Below are 19,548 nucleotides of genomic sequence, written 5' to 3' on the forward strand. Positions count from 1 at the left end.
GTAACACAAACATCAAAAATAACCTTTATTACAATGGTCATAAAGTACATTTTAGGATGTACGTCAAATAAAGGCAAGTTTTATAGATGAATGAAGCTTTTAAGCTGGGTACAGATATCGCGAACGCTGTTAAGTTAAGAGTCTCAATTATGTAACAGCCTTATCGTAATTGAAAATTTTTCGTCCCGATATTCTTGTCTGTGTACTTAATAACGATTAAGTTTTAAGTGTTCATTAGTGTGCACCAGTCTTTATGTTATACTTGAATGGTTAGCCAGCAGTTTTTAAGAGTATTTAATGTTATGAGCTTAAGTAAATCGGAGATTAACATAATCAGAATTGGCATTGAGTTCACAAGTTAATTTCAAAGATTTGTCAATTCGTATTCGCATGCGAATAGTTGTTTCTTTTATTTAATTATTTAACAGACAAAAATAACCATTGCCTTTACAAAACTTAATACTAGGTATAAGAATTATTAATTTCACAACAACAAAAATATTGATCCGCTATTTAACTTTAGAACCCCCGATTTCTTCATAACCTCCGATTATTAAAACCTTACCGTTTCACAAGTTCAAGAAGTGCCATACTCCTCATTAATACTTTAAAAGCTAAGTAGTATCGTTTACCTTAAAGTGTATTCACCCCTTTTAAGTAGAGGCCGCTAAGAGTTAAGTTGTGGCGGTATTATGTTTATGCTCGTCTGCTTATTATCAAGGAGGTAGTGTCATGGATGTGGCTTGAGCGTTGTTGTAGAGAAGAATCAAGCAGGGTTGAAGCTCTTAAATACTGGAGTGCATTTTATTGTTCACCATTTAGGTATCATAAACTAATATTTATAATAATCTTTTACCCACACCATCAGCTATTATTTAACACTCGTACTCGGTTGCTCCTAACACAATGTCGGAACATCATTCAAATAACGAGAAAGATTATTGTAAAATATTGTCCAATAATGACCATGTACACTCCGTAAGCTACAACAGACCAAATTGTAATCGACTAGTTTTCACCAGCAGTTTCACCTGCGTCCGATGGAAGTCACTTCGCGCATTTGGATAAAAAATTTGCTTACTTATAGCCTTTTATCACTGAAAGATTTTTTCAAATCGAACATATCGCATTTAAGCAAACAAACTGAAGAGCTTAATAATACTTAGACAAACAACCAGTAGCCATTGTTCTGTCCCTTTACCACAAAACCGTCCTTTCCAGTGAAACCTAAATCTTTAGCAAAGGACTTTAAAATTACAGCGACGCGATCAGTTGCGCAACCCATCCAGCTTTGGGTTGTGGTTGCGGTCGCGTCCGTCTGCGGAGTTTCAAGGAGAATCTATGGTGACTAATTGTATGGTTATAGTTCGCTGGGAGATGATTAAAGATAGCCTTCGGTTAACAAAGGTATCGTGGGTTTAGGTGATGATGTCAGAAAGACGGGTGGCAATTGTTTTTGTTTGTAATTTTGATGCTGGATTTAGCGGATTTTTTACTATAGTGAAATCTATTTCATGTTCTTTACGGCCAGCGTTATCATCTGTATCCCGTGGAAACTACTCCTTGCATCCGGATAAAAGATAGCCCGCAAACATTTTCGATAGTTCGGCTATATATCGCTGTAAGAATGTTTGAAATCGATCCAATAGTACCTAAGAACTGTGCGATCAAAAAGTCTCTTCAGTTTTACAATGTAAGCATAGTTGTAGATATGCAAAATTTTCTACATACCTCAATTCCACATGTCCCTATTTATGGGCACAATCCTCACTCACCTTCCAAACCTTAAAACACCCAATCTGAAAAATCGCAATCAATAACCAGCCCACAAAATCTAGCAACAAATCGCCCAACTAGTCTGCATGTAAATTATGCAAACACAAGGCTTCGTGTTAAGAGGGTTGCTTCGAAGTTATCAGGCTTGGTACTTGACTCGGAAGATCAAGTGCTCACTTGGAGCTCGGTGAAGCTGTAGCTACGGCTAACGAGATTGTACGCGACTTGAAGATAGTACGAGTTATGTGGCCAATGTGGGCGTCGGTTGATGGCTTTTTCAGTTTGCTTGGTCTTTTTGGCACAGTTCGTGTATTATTTTGGACATTACTTCTAGTTAAGGATTGTTCTCGCCAGTATTCATTGGATGTTTTGCGCAAAATTGTGTGCTTCCAAACGCCAACTTAATCTGGGCATTAAAAAGTTGTTTTCCGTTATCTGCTGTTTTTGTTTATGCAAAAATATTCTATCTTTGAATGTTGCCGCGTCAGAGGGCTAGTCAAATGATAAAAAGATGTTTGGTATGTACGAAGCACATAATGCCGGCTTACCTTGTTATGAGTTATTTACTTACCTATTTTATTTATGTGAAATAGTATATTAAGGGAAATTCTAAAATTTCGACGGAAAACTGTATAGTCCCGTATTTTACCACCTTCGCACTTGCCTAAGAAAATACATAAGTTTTATTAACACATTTAATCTATTTAAAGCAACTACAAATCTGAAGTAAACCCGCCCACTAGCTCGCAGAACTAATTCTCCTGTCACTATTTAGATACCATGTTTAATTGACACGGATGACGTCACAGCCCTTGGTGTCAGGTCTCAGAGTCATGTATTATGCGTGGGCGCTGAAAGCTGTGGGCCGATCATAATTAGTTTGTGTTCTGATATTTCATTATGTGTAAAGGTTTTGATTGTGTGTTTTTGTACGTTAAAAGATTAGGGATGAGTATATAGTATGAATATATCCTATCTTTTATTATATAACTAGCTGCAGCCCGCGACTTCGTTTACGTGAGGCATGTTGAACTGCTGAAATACTACTTACGAAACTTAATAATTTATCTCAGCAGTCACGAATTCGTAAGGCATTGACATAATAAAAAATATTAGTTTGCAACAATTTTAAGGCACGACTCAAACTAGCGGCATCGGACATACAGACAGATTTCCAAAAATAGCTTTTTGTGAATTATGTAATTTTTTTGAGAAAATTGTTATTAAGAGGTTCGCAGTCAACTTATAGAACTAAAAGTTATATAATGTAGACGCATTCTTTTAGCAATTAACTAACTAAACAAACAAGATAACTTAAACACATAAACTCACATACACCAGAAAATGAAAACCTACATCTTCTATTTCACATTAAACCTTATAAACGTCATTAAAATTAAACAGCTTATTTACTAGCTCGCAGGTGGGCTGTGATTGGTGAATAATTCCGTGAACCATTAGTGGACTGTCCACTACCCAAGCTGGCGTGTTTACACGTGGTAGCGACATTAAACTGATTTATTGATGGGGTTTATAAAAATAGTTCTTTGTATCATTGTATGTTCAATGAGGATGAGCATGAGTTGTGTCCTTTTGTGTGTGTGATGAATGAATTGGTGAGGGTTTTATTGTGTGTATAAAAATATACATTATGTATAACATTATGTGTATACAAATACACATTAGTAGTAGGTACCAATGTCAGAAATGTCAATGCCAGAAACGAGTCATTGGCAGATGGTGATTAAACTCACAAACCTAATTTCAATTCCCTTGTTACAGACGCCAAACAGCAGAAGAACGAGAAGCAGAACGCCAAGCAGCGAACCGCTTAATGCTCTCCCTTCAAGCAGAAGCATTAAGCAAGGGCTACATCCCCGAACCCCCACCCGGTTCAGCGCAACTCTCCGCTTTACACTACCAGAACTCAACAAATTCAGCGCAAACACAGCCGTCGAACACCGCTTTAAGCGCTTTACAAAACCTCCAACCATGGGCTGGCAATCAGAGTAACTTTTTGAATGCTCAAGCGGCGACTGCCCAGCCCCCTCACCCCCCTCCCGTAGCATCACCTATATGTTGATCGGAATTAGACTAGATTTTTTTGTGAAGGAATTTTTTGTATGACTGTACTGACTGGTACAGGCGATGTAAAAAGTGCTTCTCTACTTTTGTAGGCGCTGAAAGCTGCATGATTTTTTTCATTTGTAAATTATTTTTCATGTTTTGTTCAAAGAAAAATACAGCATAGTTTTTGAATGGAAGTAAAGACGACGTGAAAAGTGTTGAGTGTAAATAATTGCAAAAATAAAAAGTGGTCCTACTGATTATTTTACCTTGAAACTTCGAGGCAGCTTTATCCAAGCAATTTATCAATTATTATGATTTAATGAGCTAGCGATTCAAAGTTTGTCTTACAACCAGTTTTACCAGATGATAAGAGACTAATAGAATTACAATAAATTATCTTACTAATTGTTATAGTAATTTATACTCATGTCTACTCAATTTATTATTGAAATTCGCCTCTAGTCCACACGATTTACAAAAAAAAGTACCAATACCTATGCTCTTTTAATATTACTTTGTAAGAAGTAGCAATAAATTAAAATAATAATTGTAAATAAATGTTATCAGTATTATAATGATAATTACTTAATTCTGTAATAGTATATTGTGTAATTAGAATATATTCTTTAAGTCTGCTTAATTGATATGTAGTGGAAAATAATCATGTATGTAAATTAGCGAACAATTTAGAAACAATAAGTTTTTAATAAAATAATTACTGTGAATGGAGTTGTGTGCATGATTGTACTTTTTTACATTAATAGGCCAATTTTAAATGAAATGCCTTTTCTTTGCAAAATATGAAAATATTCTATGTTCTTTTACACATTTTTTTATCTAATAAATGATATGAAAAATATTACGCTTTGAACACAAAACTTCATCATTCTATTAATGTTAATATTTTAAGAATTCTATGTAAAAACATTGTAAATATCTACTTAAATAAGGTTGTACTCATATTACCTAATTTTAATTTTGAAAACTCACTCGGATCTCAAACCAATATTTTTACAATCAAAATACAATTAAAAAGGTATAATTAAATGCAAAAATCTTTAATACAGCTACCTATTTCCATCTTTTATATAAATTTTAAAAACCATCTCCAGTCTTAAAAAATTTAATTTAAATAAAAAAAATGGCTTTTAAATGTAAGTTACAAATGTGCATTCCAAGTAGAAACTTGTAAATATTAAATGTAATATTAGTTTAATGAAAATAAGTGATAGTTTATAATGTAGCTCAATTCACTGTGAAAATTGTCTTATATTGCGTTTATGTACTAGATGTAAATTATTATATAACTGTCGAATTTTCGTTGCGTTGGCTACATACATGAACTGGACGTTTTAATAAAATATTGAGATATCCATATGTTTTTTTTATGTTTTAAAATACCCTTAAATCGAACACAATAATGCAAAATTTTATAGTCAAGACAAAAAAAGGTTTACTCAAAAGATCAATTAATAATGGCGTCAACGGCCGATTTCGGCCATATATAAGGAGCTCAGCCAGCTGCGCAGGACATATTATAGTGCACGGGCATTTGCGCAGACACAGGTGCACTCACTAGTCCTTCACTCTCATAGCCCGATGGGACGGCAATCCCACATGACCGGAAAGAGATCAGACGCAGGACCGACATTAACGTACTCTCCGATGCGCGGGTGAATCAATCACCAACTTCCAGACTACGGACTTTGTGCAAGTTTTAGAAATCCCACAAAGCGATTTCGGCCCGACCCGGGAATTGAACCCGAGACCTCAGGGATAGCAGCAGCAGCAGCAGGGAAATATCAATTAATATCCAGCATGGGAATCGAGATATTTTCTGAAAAACCTTAGAAGAAGATTTTTGTCAACAACAGCAACAAGTCTATGAACACAATAAAAATTACAAAATACCTGACTACCTACTCTAAAATGTCAAATGCAAAAGCTGTATTCAGAGGCTTATAATTCTTGGATGTCCAGAATATATTGTTGACAGTTAGGTACTAGGACTTACGGGAGAGTTTAGAACTTAGGGGAGATTTTAGTCTTCAGGTATTTTGTAATTCTCATTCTGTTCATATTTATTTTGTTATCTGTAGGTACCCTTATTACATTTAGTGGATAGTTCCGAATTTCTGATAACACCTACTCACCGTAAACAGTTGCTGAAAAATATGCAGACGACTAACGATGGATCGACGCTTGATGGGAGACGAAAGGTTTGTATTCAAAGAAAAGGTTGGTATAATGAAATCTACGTCAATGTAATAATGAAATAGGTAATTAATTGACAGTATTCTTATAAAAACACAACACAGCAAACAAACTTAACATAAACAACGAAATAAGCAAATTCCTCGAATTGATCAAGCCCTATTTACTAGTCACAAAACTGAGATTATTAACTCCTTAAGAAATAATCCAAAACTAGTATAGCTATATGGAAATCGAACATAGGAACTGCTTCTAAACGGGAAAACGGAAGATTCCACCATTTGTCGGCGTCGGTGTGAGTCCACTACTTTTGGAGATCATCATCATCATCTCAGCCATAGGACGTCCGCTGCTGAACATAGGTCTCCCCCCCTAGATCTCCACAGATACCTGTTGGAGGCGACCTGCATCCAGCGTCTTCCGGCGACCTTTATAAGGTCGTCTGTCCACCTTGTTGGTGGACGTCCTACGCTACGCTTGCTTTTGGAGGTTTAATTAAGAATTGCTACTGCTTGTTACACTGCATACCACCACCAGAACATACATTTTAGTACGTAACAGTGCTGCACACCAGTGACATCTCGCCTTAGTACAAGGACGTCGTCAATTGAACATTCAGTAAGTGCCTACTACGGCTTAAACGCAATTGTAAGTATTTGATAGATCTTTCTTCTACACTTTATAAAACTTGAACTATAATGGAGGCTATCAAAAACTCTTTGTGACACACAAAACAAGCCGACCAATCAAACAAAATACGGTAGGTAGATCTATTCGTCATATTTAAAGTACAAAAAATCGCCGCTTGACTAAATTACACACGGCAAACGGAAAACAATTGTCCACAAAACTACTATAAAACGAAATCGATTTTAAACAAAAAATGCCCATATTTCCGTCCACAAACTGTTTAACGACAATTAGACCGCCATTTTAGAACTTTAATACAATTTTAATACCAAGAAGGATTGTAATAACGAAACATTATATGAGGACGTGACTCCTGTGCTATTATTACAACCTTTTGTTTTATGAAGCGGAAAAAAACAAAACTGATTGTTTTTGTTGACCCTAATATGCCTTCACTGTGGTACTTCACAACCTTCACATCTATCGCTGGTTACGTATCCACTGCTGCATTAGTTCTGTCAAATAATTCTTAATTCCTAACAAAAGCGGCAATGGTAGTGTAACAATTTGGAATGGTAGTCTGAATTATAGAGTATCCAAATATCGGCTGCAGATTAAGGTTAACCCAAATGATATTTTAAAGAATGTCTCCACATAATGGAAGTTTAGCGATCGAAACGATTTGTCGGCATCGTTTATAAGTCACCTTATTTTGACAATCCGATGTATCATTATCTTCATTAAAGCTCGCACGATTATTCGTTTGAATATCGATTTTATATCGAGAATCGTTATTGTCGGTTGGTTGAGGCAAAAAGTCGTAATCTATTGTTCAAAGTGCTTTTAAGTAATTTGTTCAAATGGTACCTAAATGTAATTCATGCGTCAGGCTTGATGTAATAAAATAGCGCTTATTTAAACGTTTTCCCAAATCGTGCAAGTATTTTACATTGTACGACTATGCACATTGTAAATGACCTGAAACCCATTTGAAGTAAAATTAATAAATGGTCGAACATAAAAATCCCAGTATTAATTTTATAGGGACGATTTTTCTACAAAAAGGATAATCATATATTTTTTTCGGAAAAATAAGTCCTCAATATTCCGACTATATTAAAAACTCAAAATCCATGCCAACAATTGATACACAATTTTGTCTCCAAATACAAAATATTATCTCTCAAATAGCCGTATTATAATAAGCCATAATGGGCCCTCAAAAAACTTTAAAACTGTTTTTTGTTTGATCGCGTGACGTTTGTCTCAAATTAGTTTACAAAACTCGCAAGGGCAAGTCCGACTGGATTCGAATTGGGAACCGATTTTAATAGATCTCGCGTGCAAACTGTTGTTTTAGAGAATGTAGTGGTGACGATCAGGAATGGCGTGAATAATGTTCTTTTGTTTAACTTAAAATACTTAATTGTGTATAGTGCAGATAAATGCTGATGGCGCTGCTATGCTTTATCATATACCTAGACTTTTCCTAATTATACTAAAATCCGCAACCAGTTTAATTGGATGCAGTTAGTTTTACATAGATCGATTGCCGCCCACGATGACTGATAATCCTCTTATCAATATAAATCTTTTCAAGATAAATCCTCTAATTTATAATTCTCATCTTCTGAATCGCTTCACCAAATCGATTATAGCGAGTTTCATAGCATTATTTGTGTCAAAAATCTTCAATGAAATCACCTGTATTTTTTATAACATGGTGTCACTAGCAGATCCGTACGAATTCTTAACACAAAATAAAATAGAATCCATATTTTTCACAAAATAAAATATAATCCATAACAAAATAACTCCCCTTCTACAAAGTTGGTTAAAAACATGCCAATACACAACGCTCCTATTATCATAACGTGACACCACTGACATGAGCTTCTTTGCAAGTCACCACTGATTCCATGTCATATCGAAACACGACAACATAATTTTACTATATAGTTCCTATTATATCCTGGTAGTTTGTCCTTTTATAAATAAAAATAGCTTTTTTATTTAGATGATATTGGTAGTAAAGGATCAAGATGTCACATGTCTTTTTTTGTAAGATGAAGAAACAATGGAAATTATACCTAGGAAATATCGCGTTAAATGGTGAACATATCCTTCGTAAGAAAAGTGGCTTTAGAGATCTAACTACGTAGGTGTTTAATTAATTTCGTTCTTCGCTTTGTCCGTATAAAACATTCATTTGTTTTAGTACCATGGCGATACCAAAACATCTCGACATAACAAGTCTGACAGTTGATACACCGAGCGTTTTGTATGAAAACAAGTGAACCTCGGTCGGTGTTCCGCCGAACTGAAAACGCACTGTTTCCGCTCAGCAGCCGCACTGAAACGAAACTTCCAATTTGTACCCTTAGGTGTCTTATCACATAGTCCCAAAGGCAACAAAGAACTTATTTGGATTCTCTGTGTGTTGTTGGCATTGTCCAAAACCAATCCGCAAGCCTCATGTCGACGTCAGGAACAAACCTCAAAGATGCATTTCTTTATAAACAATAAACATAGTCAAAACTACTCCAATAACGGGTTTTCCAAAATCTTGTCCTATTTTGAGTAGGTATTATATAACGTTACGTCTTCACACTCAAAAAATATAACACCTTGACTTAAGAGCACCTTCCGATATCACCATCAACTAAAATCAACTTCTATAATGCAAAAACCAATTAAGCCAACCAACAGCCAACACAAACTATTCAAAAGCTTTATTATTTAACCCTTTAATAGTCGAGTAGTCACATGCTCGGATATGCAGCACAATAGTGGAAAGCAATTAGGCAGTAAGTGAGACTGATTAGGGTTGCATCAAATATAATCTGGTGCTGGCGTGCAATTTGAGGTGAACGGGCCATAGAGAGAGGATAAATAGAGTCGGCTTTTGAACTTTGGAAGGTATGTTAGGATGTTTTATTGCGAAGCTTCCTGGTGTCAGTCAAGTCATACATATAAGGAAATAAAATCCAGTTTCATAATTCCGGGAAAATTTATGATGTCCGAACCTGCTCGCTTTGAGGAAAATTTAAAAATAAAATGTACAAAAATTCGTTTTTTTTTACCTATTTACAAACAAGTAAACTTCAAGACTGCATCATTCTAATCAATTTAATGCAAATGTATGTAATTAGAACACAAACGAGATTACTTATATGGAATATCGAGCTTCATCTAAGGAAGAAGATGAGCTTTATTCCAACGACCAACAATTACACATAATATTTTTTGTTTGTTGGTTTCCTATAATCTCCGAAATTTCGAAAGCGAAAGATCCCTCGGTGACGAAGAACAGCCTATCGTACATACCTATCGTACATAAATAGGTAGCTTCTTTATGTAGCTTACACTATTTCTCAACTATTTTTTTTTAAATAACGTTCATTGGTCTTTCTATATTTGTAAGTCCACAAACAATTTGGCGTGTGACAAGCGCCTCATTAGGGAACCACAGTTGCACACTGTTCCTTGCATTGTGACCACCAGTGTAAATACGACACGATGATACTATCAATTTGATGCAAATGTAGGTAATTAGAACACAGGCTAGTGGTGATTTTATTTAAATTAGTGTTAAAGTTTGTTAGAAATTAAATTGACGATGATTTTTTAAATGGAGTTCTGGTACTTTTTTGAAATTGATGGGAAAGGCAAATGCTGATGTATAAAGCTACTTCACAAATAGCTTGTTTGTAATTAAGTGTACACCAAACTTAGTACATTTCAACGTATCATAACAGATATCATTCACGTATTTGAAAAATATCAGATGTAAGTAAAATCAGATACCATTAAATCGTTGCATAAATATACCTACTGGCAAAAAACCTAGACTCCCAGCAAAGTACAGTCCAAACGAAAATCGTTTCATATTTCATCAGGCAACTTTTCAATGTTAAAAATTCTACGTCCCCCCTATTATTTTCATCGCCCTTACTCGATAACGCTTTTATGTTCCCCCTGAAGGAAAAAAATGAAATAAAGAGTAAATTTAAAGTTAAAATGGACTTTGACGGATGACATGGCCGACCTGGCACCGTCTTGTACTACAATATTCACGATGTGTCAACGGTGATAGAGTTCGGTACATTTGTGGCTGCGACTGTACGTAGATATTGAGAAGGAATAAGGATACAGGTGTAGATTAGAGTAAATTGTACGATATTGTATTCAAAGATGTGGTTGATGGAATAAGAATTGATGTAAAAACTGAATTGGTGTCTTTTGCAAAAATGATCTTCTGGCTAGCATTTAATCGAGGTAAATCATGCCTCATAATTTGGCTTGCTTAATATCAGCCATAATACAGCTGATAACATAACATTTTTAGAGATACATAAAAGAAACAGTTTAGAAAATGTCACAATATACTTGCAGTGAAATCCCAAACAGAATAGACAGATACAAAAATAATATTTGACCCCAGCATACATTAGAAAATTTCTCTCACTTGTTTAATCGTGTAATCTCAACCCCGTGCGAATTCAACTAGCCAACTCCAAATTGTCCAGCATACGATGACCCCTTCACCCTTTACGTTAATTCTACTAATATTCGTAAAAAGACTGATGAAGGAGACCAAGTAATAATGGTCGATCTAGCCCCAACTAATGATATTCTCAAGAGACAAGTTATAAATGTTTGGAGTTCGTCACACGAATTTGATACAGTCCCACGCTCACATGATAAAGATCTCACTTATGATAGACCTGATAGTTACTGACAGATTAATGAAACTTTAATTGTTGAGGATCGCGTAAAGGGATTTGGTAAATCTGATAATGGGTGTGAAAATGTTGGATCGAATAATAATCGGTACAAATTATATAATTAGTCAGTGTTATGCTGGGGACGTATGTAGTTGGCAACTTCTGAAGCTAGACTAGAGATATATTCAAGGAACTGTTAGAAGAACTTTAAATCTTAAGAAGATAACTTACAAGTAATACTATCTTCAAGACACAAGTAATAGTATCTTCTTACAAGTAATAGTACCTTCTTTACAAGTAATACAAGTAAAAGTGCGTTTCTAATGCTAGCTACGGTTGCAGTCGGCAGCTAGCATTCAAAACGTAGCTTAATATTTCAGTAAAAAATATTCCAGATGTAAAAAAGCCAATCAAATAATAACAAAGTCATCAACAAACATCAAACAAAACACTCGCATTTATCATCTGAACATTAGATAAAAGAATCACAATTCAAGCGCCAATTTCCACCCACTTTTTATTATCACATAAAATCTCCCAGCCCTCCCATACAAAACAATAACACGGTTTTTCTAATTCCCTCGGCTAACAAGTGTGCCTTCATAAACTTTCCATCTGTACCCCACAAAGCTTTGGGGTTTGTTCTACCCCTTGGGGATCAAGCGTGTTAACTGGCATTTGATATTGATACACTCTAACATTCCAAAACAGATTCTAAAGTTGAAGCAATAGAATCGGAAATTGCAGATCAAGTAGACTTGATTTACAATGTTTGATATTCAGATGAAGTAATTGCTGTTACGGGAGCAAATGGTGATGCAATTGATGCTTTAAATTAATCAGGATACGATTCAAATTCAATTCTTGCAGTAGTATGTTCTTATAACGTTTTGGAGATGACATCAAGGCGTGATTCCCATAATATGCAATGGTTTAGTGCTGTAGCGAATTCTGCACTTGACTCTGGCACTGGGTGTATGGGTAACATCTTGTTTGCCATACAAAAAGGGTGATGGTGATGGTCCCATGGCGACAGGTCCTCTGATGTCTGTATCAAGTTTATGAATTTCTCACGGTCCGTTTACTTTTGTTAGATTAAAAGTCAATGCGATGTGAAATGTTTGGGATGGTGAATATAAATCGATTTTGTTTTTAGTTCATACTATTTGATATTTGTCACTATTTTGATCACGAAGTACCAGAACTGCAAGATTTTCATGTTTGATAAGTGGCCTTGGCAAGTAAATAAACCAACCCTCAAGCTCAGTAGTTCAATTGGTCTCGCTCGACATATAGACTCCAGAAAAGACATGAAATTCGTTAAAATTATTTCATATTGTGTTGAAACCTTTAAAGTAATCGATAAACCTGTAAGTTCTCTGCAATGAGCTACAACCACTTAACTATTTTCTCAGTCAGGAGCGGTTCACCTAGGTGCTAGTACCTACGATAAACCTACTCCAATACTCAATAATTAAAAAATATTACGCTCGGCCTCTTCAACCCACCCAAAAAATAGCAAGTAAAACATCAAACAAAGCAATCAATAACGCATAAATAATAAATAATAAAATTCGGTATACCCTCACAATGATATCAGATGGCTCTTGCATATCGTGCCTATTATATAATGGTATAATTTGATCACACCATTCGCGGCACATGCCCCTTTGCAGTTTTTATTGTCCGCTTTGAGTGTAGGGCGATGCTGGGTGCTAGGGTTGTCAAAATGGTAGTGAACGAAATCATTATATCGAGTGTATTCTTCGCACTTTATACTTTAAGTTACGTAGTTACTATTAAGTAATTTGTGATCTAAGTCTCATTATTTAAACAGATTATATTTGAAGAAAGTGTCGTTATTCTTTAGCCTTTTCTGTCCCACTGCTGAGCAAAAACTTTTGCAGTCTAAATCTTCTGCTAGGCACTTTTAGGAAGTTTGAAGAAAAACAGTTAAGTATGCTAACTAAGATTGATATAATTTAATGACATGAAAAACCCTGTCCATATTGCACGGCCAGCCTCTAAAGTAGCTATCCCAAAGAAACAAAACTGATTTTCACAATGATGACTGACACAATCAGAGCATGTGACAGCCCTATAGGTTCACTTTTTAATTCATCACAGTGCGACAGACAGGCAGTTACAGTTGTTTGTTTAGACAACAGATTGCTTTACAAGCAAGTGTACTATTTGCTGTGTTCACGTATCATTGCTCTTTTAACAATTGTTATATTATTGTTTTTTATGAAGTGGAGACAATTGTCAGTTGAGCTTGAAAAAGATTGGGTTATTTCTTTGTCGTCATAATTGTCCTCCGGCCCTTATATTAATTTTAATTTGGTTTGTAAAGCTTTTTCTTCATTAAATTCCCTATTCGACTTCATCTCACAAATAATACCTTTACCAATATATGTAGTACCTACTATTAGCAATAGAATCCATATAATTTTTCCTACAACACAACCACAATGGGCAATATTTTTCGGTATAGTTAGTTTTCTCTTCCATGTTGTTTGAGAGAAGCAGGCAAAGATATTATGTATTTTTATTTTATTTTTAGTTTTCATATAAGATTATTCGTGACAGTATAGTATCAAGTGTGGCATATATTGTATCTTCTAAATAATTGTTCTTTATGACACCCAAACTCAATCAATCTAAAACTAGTTCATAATACTCTCATAGACTCCCCACTCATTAATAAAATAATAACTAAATTAAATTATAAGAAGATTATTTTCAGAGCAATCACTTAGAAATAAACCGCAATCAATCCAGCGTAGATGCTTATCTTTTGATCGATTATAATTCAATCACAAACAAATAAATTTCATCCCTACCACCAGTGTACTAAGACCTCTGAAAATTGTGAACTATCAAAGAGTAGTTCGACAGTGAGAGGTCAATATAGAGTGGGCACATTATTAAACCCTCAAAGGCGCGTTAAAACTCAATAGGGCGGTGTCTGACAGTGTCTGTCTATAAACTTGCGATTAACAGTAAATTAAACAGAGGGTGGAATAGGCAAAAACGTTGTCCTATTGTGTGTCACTGAATTTGTCAGTTGTAAAAAGGTTTGAGGTTGAATTAAAAGCTATGTTTTAAAGTTCTGAACCTCTAAAAGAAAGAAATATTTTGGTTTGTTCCGTAGTACCTACATAGTATGTACTATGTGTAAATATTTTTGTAAGAGGAATAATTTATACCTATGGAATCTGTGGTCGCGAGTCCGACTCACACTTGACTATTATTTAAAGAACCTCGAATGTTAAACAACCAAAGTTATTAAATATCAAGATATTATGAAGTACTAGATGTACACTGAGGAATGAATTCAGTAATTTTGTACAAAAGTAGGGCAGAAACTATCGCCAATCTTTACTGTCACATCTACACTACACTTACTCTACATTTAACCCCTCAAGTGTTGCAATAAGTTAATTGTTAGCAAAGGGGCGAGGGTTATGAGCGTCCCGTTATATTGTTATCGGCCTATCGTTAAGTACGGTTTTGTTTTAGTGTCCCGGTTATTATGGTTATTGCGACCGGGTGCTGCATTTACAGGGTTATACATTATAGTTGAATTATTATTTTATGCTCGTTGGTTGGGGGGCATTATCTATCTATACTTTCTATAAGTACCTAGTAATATTAAGAGTAGTTGTTTGTGATGGGTAATTGAAAATAATGGACTCATTTCAGGTATTATTTTATTGGATAAAATATTACATTATTACTGATAAGCAAATCCTAGTTCATTCATATTCATTGGCCTATTTAGTGGTACCATGCTTCAGGTCACCTAGATAGGATCAATAAATGAGGACCGCTTCAGTAAGATCGTATCTGAACTGCAACTGAAGTGGAAATGCTGTAGCACTACTAATTATTATAACGACTAGATTTTAAAAATAACTGAGATTCTTCTTTAATATAGCGTCTTCTTTATAATAGGTAAACGACTTCTCTGTTTCATTTTAAAGTCAGCATCATAACACACGAACTCATACTTTTTACATCATCATTTATATCACCCAAACGTAAAAAGCCCAATCAAAAGAACAGACCCGAAAAAAAAACAATTATAATTCACCCATGCGCACTGCGACAACGACACAACGACAAAAAAATCGCATCGGTAATTCAGTTAATACAGCAAGGGTCGAGTTTATCGCCGTCTGACTTATGTTTGACGAATTAAAAAGGGGATGGACACGAATGCACGACTGTGAGAGATTGGTCGCGTGGTTACTGTATTAGATATTACTTTGTACGTTAAATATTGGTTTTAGACACTGTTTTGATGGTGTTTTTGTAATTCGATTGTTAACGTACGAGCAAGTAACCATGAAGTTTCTTGCCCGTTCTCCATAGGAAGCCAGTTTTGCAATGGGCCTAGAATCAAACTTATTTATATTACTGACGTTCATAAGTGCTTGTGAGGGCCTAAATAAAAATAAAAATCATTTTACTTTGATTTTGAACATATTGTTTTGTTTGCGTGAAAGATAACGATAAGGTATAACTTTAATATATTCTTTTGATTACGCGTAACACCTACTATATGTCAACTTAAGTTAAATAGCTAGAGATAAAACATCTGGTAGAACAAACCAAAATAAATTGTAGTGACAAACAAACGAGATAAAATCAGAACCGACTTGATATAAAACAGTTACCTATCACATTATAAAATCTACATACGAACGATTTTACCAACACGTTTATTATTCGATACTCGTCGCATTCGATTAATCGTTACAATCGTCAAACACGGCATCGATATGCGACTAATTAATCGCTTCATCTGTCGCATAATGAGCAGGTAACCTGTCGGCGGATTGTCAACAGAATTATTTATATGACGTCATACTTCTCAGGTTTGTAGGATATTGAATATGTGGAGATTATTGTGTGAATGAACAATAGTACCATATATTACGCTATTATTCATCCTGAAAATAAGATAAGTAGTAATTTGTCGCTTTTTAATATAACTTTCTTTCTTATTCGTATAGTAGCTGTCCAATAAAAATGTACCATAGATACATAAATTTAAGGTTGAAATGTCCTCAAATCCTTACAAATATGCGAAAGAAACTATCTGTCTGTCGGACTGGTCATTTTTAATAGTCTACAGGCTAAAAAAGGACAAAATAATTTTTATCGGGCTGCAGGAAGCAGATTTTTTGGTGAAGGAAACAGCTCACCTAATGCGGAATAGACATCATTACATAAATATTTTTCATCATATGTTTACCTGCCTTGGCTGATCATAAAATGTAATCATCTTCTATTCCATTTTTGCAACCGGACATTAAATTCAGTGCGCAAAAGACAGATCTTAAAATAGACCATCCTGAATAGTGTAGTCACCGCAAATATCGATTAATGGAAGTTTGTCTTACAATTCTACCCAGTAGGGCTGTTCGGCTATTTGCAGACTAACTCGATAATTGGTTAAACTGAACATTGAACTCGTTTGAATATTAATCGAGATATGGACGCGTTTTAGGCACGTCTTCGAATATCGAAGGGGTATTTAGTTGTGACAATTTAAATAGATGAATATGAAATGAAATACGAAACTATAGATGGCGATCGATATAAGTCTGGATTTGTCTATTCATTTAGGTACCTAAGTTTTTATTTAATTTTTTTTTGGTAAATATTTGTGAAACTCAACCGTAAAGTATAATTATTTTTCTTTGCCTTTCAAATACAATTATTTACATCAGATATCACACAATCAAAACACGTCATATTATTAGTGCGACATGGTACATGGTACAATATATACTTAAGTTTAAAAAAAATACAAAACAGCGATACCACTTTACAACATATGGTCGTGCTGACATTACTACGTAAACTTTGACACACGCGAACAAAATTGCTACGAATTACTTCGTAGCAACTCGTAGCATGTCGCGTAGCTACCGGTTATGTACCGGTTATTATATCAACTGCCTCGTTGGTCTAGCTGTCGCAAGTGCGGCTGCTGAGCACGAGGTCTCGGGTTCGATTCCCGAGTCGGGCCGAAATCGCTTTGTGTGTTTTAGAAGACTTTCACAAAGCAGCCCGGAGCCTGGAAGCTGGTGATTGATACACCCGTGCATCGGAGAGCACGTAAATGTCGGTCCTGCGCCTGATCTCTCTCCGGTCGTGTCGGATTACCGTCCCATCGGGCTATGAGAGTTAAGGAATAGTGAGTGCACCTGTGTCTGCGCAAATGCTCGTGCACTATAATATGTCCTGCGTAGTTGGCTAATCTCCTTACATGAGAACAGCCGCCGTAGCCGATAATCGGCTAGGAGGACATCATTATATAATATACAGAATTTTAACAGCTAGTACTTCAAGCATTTTTTTTTCTCAGTTATTGTTGGCAGCTGCTAACACTCATGACAAAATTCTTGTCCATACTTTTCGTTTACATGATGATGTAATACAGATAGGTTGTAGCAGATAATACTGTCTCTTAGTGGGTACAAGTGGTCTTATTGCTTCAACCTGTCAGTTTCGGGATCTTGGCAACTTTTTCAAACGACCAGTTTTTAGATAACAATAACCTTGTTTGTAGGTATCATCTTAGCTAACTCATTTCTAAGCACTAGACATATGTAGAACCCAAACATCTTTTTCCCTGTCATCTTAAAACCATTGTCTGCAAACCCAATAACAATAACAATATCAATTATCAATATAATATCAATTAATCTATTTACAATCGCGCGGTAATCGCGTTCGCATCATGTGATGTCGTTAGCGAAATGTGTATTTGCTATTAGTTGACGACTGCAGATTGGGCTCGGGGGATGATGATGGTGTTTTTGAAAATAGTAAATGTTTGTCAAGCGTAATATTCTAGAAAATGGATTAATGGTTAATGCATAAAAAGTTATAGAAAATGACATAAGGATATAAACACAATTATTCTTGGAATACTTAGGTTGTTGAACTATAAGAAAATCTTGGCAGTCATATATTTATTTAAAAAACTCGTTGTTTGTATTTTATTTAAAAAGAATTGTGGTAACTTTAATATCAATCCATCTTGGAAAAAATAACAAGAAAATGAATAGTGATCATTAAAAATACTTCGCAAATACAAGAACGTAGAGTCTTACCATTACAAAAAAATAACTTACAACTCATTTCTCAAATTGAAAAGGCTTCTACGCCCACTCACAGGCCATTTAAGCTGTCCTACCACACAACCTTTAATAAACCCTAATTACAACCACCCAAACAGCATACAAAGCACCTACTTTCTATTTTTATCCTCCGATCGAGTGCCGTACGTGACGCGATCTAGTAATAGTGCTAAATTTAATACTGCTATTAATAGGAAGCACTACAGTTAATTACTTGCGCGTTATTGCGTTGGTGTTGTATCATCGAGTGCTCGATGCATAGTGCTGTTGTGTTGTGGAATATAGTCTGTGTTATGGGGGTTACGGAACTGTTATGATGATTTTTGTTAGCCAAACTTTCTGGCTTCTAACCGTAATGACCGCCAAAGATCTAAAAATATATATATGAATAGCCGTATTCCCGCAGTTTCGCCCGCGTCCCGTGGGAACTACTGCCCGCACCGGGATAAAATATAGCCTATGTTACTCGCAGATAATATAGCTTTCTAATGGTGAAAGAATATTTAAAATCTGTCCAGTAGTTTTTGAGTCTATCCATTGCAACCAAACAAACAAACAACAAAGTTTCGCTCTTTATAATATTAGTATAGATATATGAAGAAACTAGTCATGTTCAGGCATTTTCGGTCTAGTCCTATACCCGGACATAATGCATGAAAGTAGATACTTATTATAAATAAAAAATATCAATACTACTGTATGTATTTACCAGAACGTCATCAGCAAACACACTCTAGTAAATTGACTCTTGAAAGCAAGAGAAAGAATGTATTTTAATCTAAACATTATCAAACAACTACTTAAATAATCACCACATCCATCTTCTATCTCAAACAATAAACATTCAGTAAGTACCTTCACCATAAAACCGAATAAACATATTGTAAACACAGAGAACTTCAATATCAATATTCCATTTCTCGGCACCGAGACACCTCGAAGATATAAGCAAAGAATAAATTTGTCCGCCC

The 19,548-nt window shown here is 35.1% G+C and overlaps 1 protein-coding gene across 1 annotated transcript in view; it reads left to right on the forward strand.

Annotated features, from left to right (window-relative positions):
• LOC124642030 (T-cell leukemia homeobox protein 2) overlaps window positions 1–5,223 on the forward strand; it is a 36,332-nt gene extending 31,109 nt beyond the window's left edge. The window contains exon 3 of the mRNA XM_047180328.1: window positions 3,559–5,223. Within this exon, the coding sequence (XP_047036284.1) occupies window positions 3,559–3,859 (301 nt within the window). The 3' untranslated portion in view covers window positions 3,860–5,223. The remainder of the gene's footprint in view (window positions 1–3,558) is intronic.
• Window positions 5,224–19,548: the final 14,325 nt, after the last annotated feature.

The sequence above is a fragment of the Helicoverpa zea genome, chromosome 23, assembly GCF_022581195.2.
Source record: "Helicoverpa zea isolate HzStark_Cry1AcR chromosome 23, ilHelZeax1.1, whole genome shotgun sequence".
Lineage (NCBI taxonomy): Eukaryota > Metazoa > Arthropoda > Insecta > Lepidoptera > Noctuidae > Helicoverpa > Helicoverpa zea.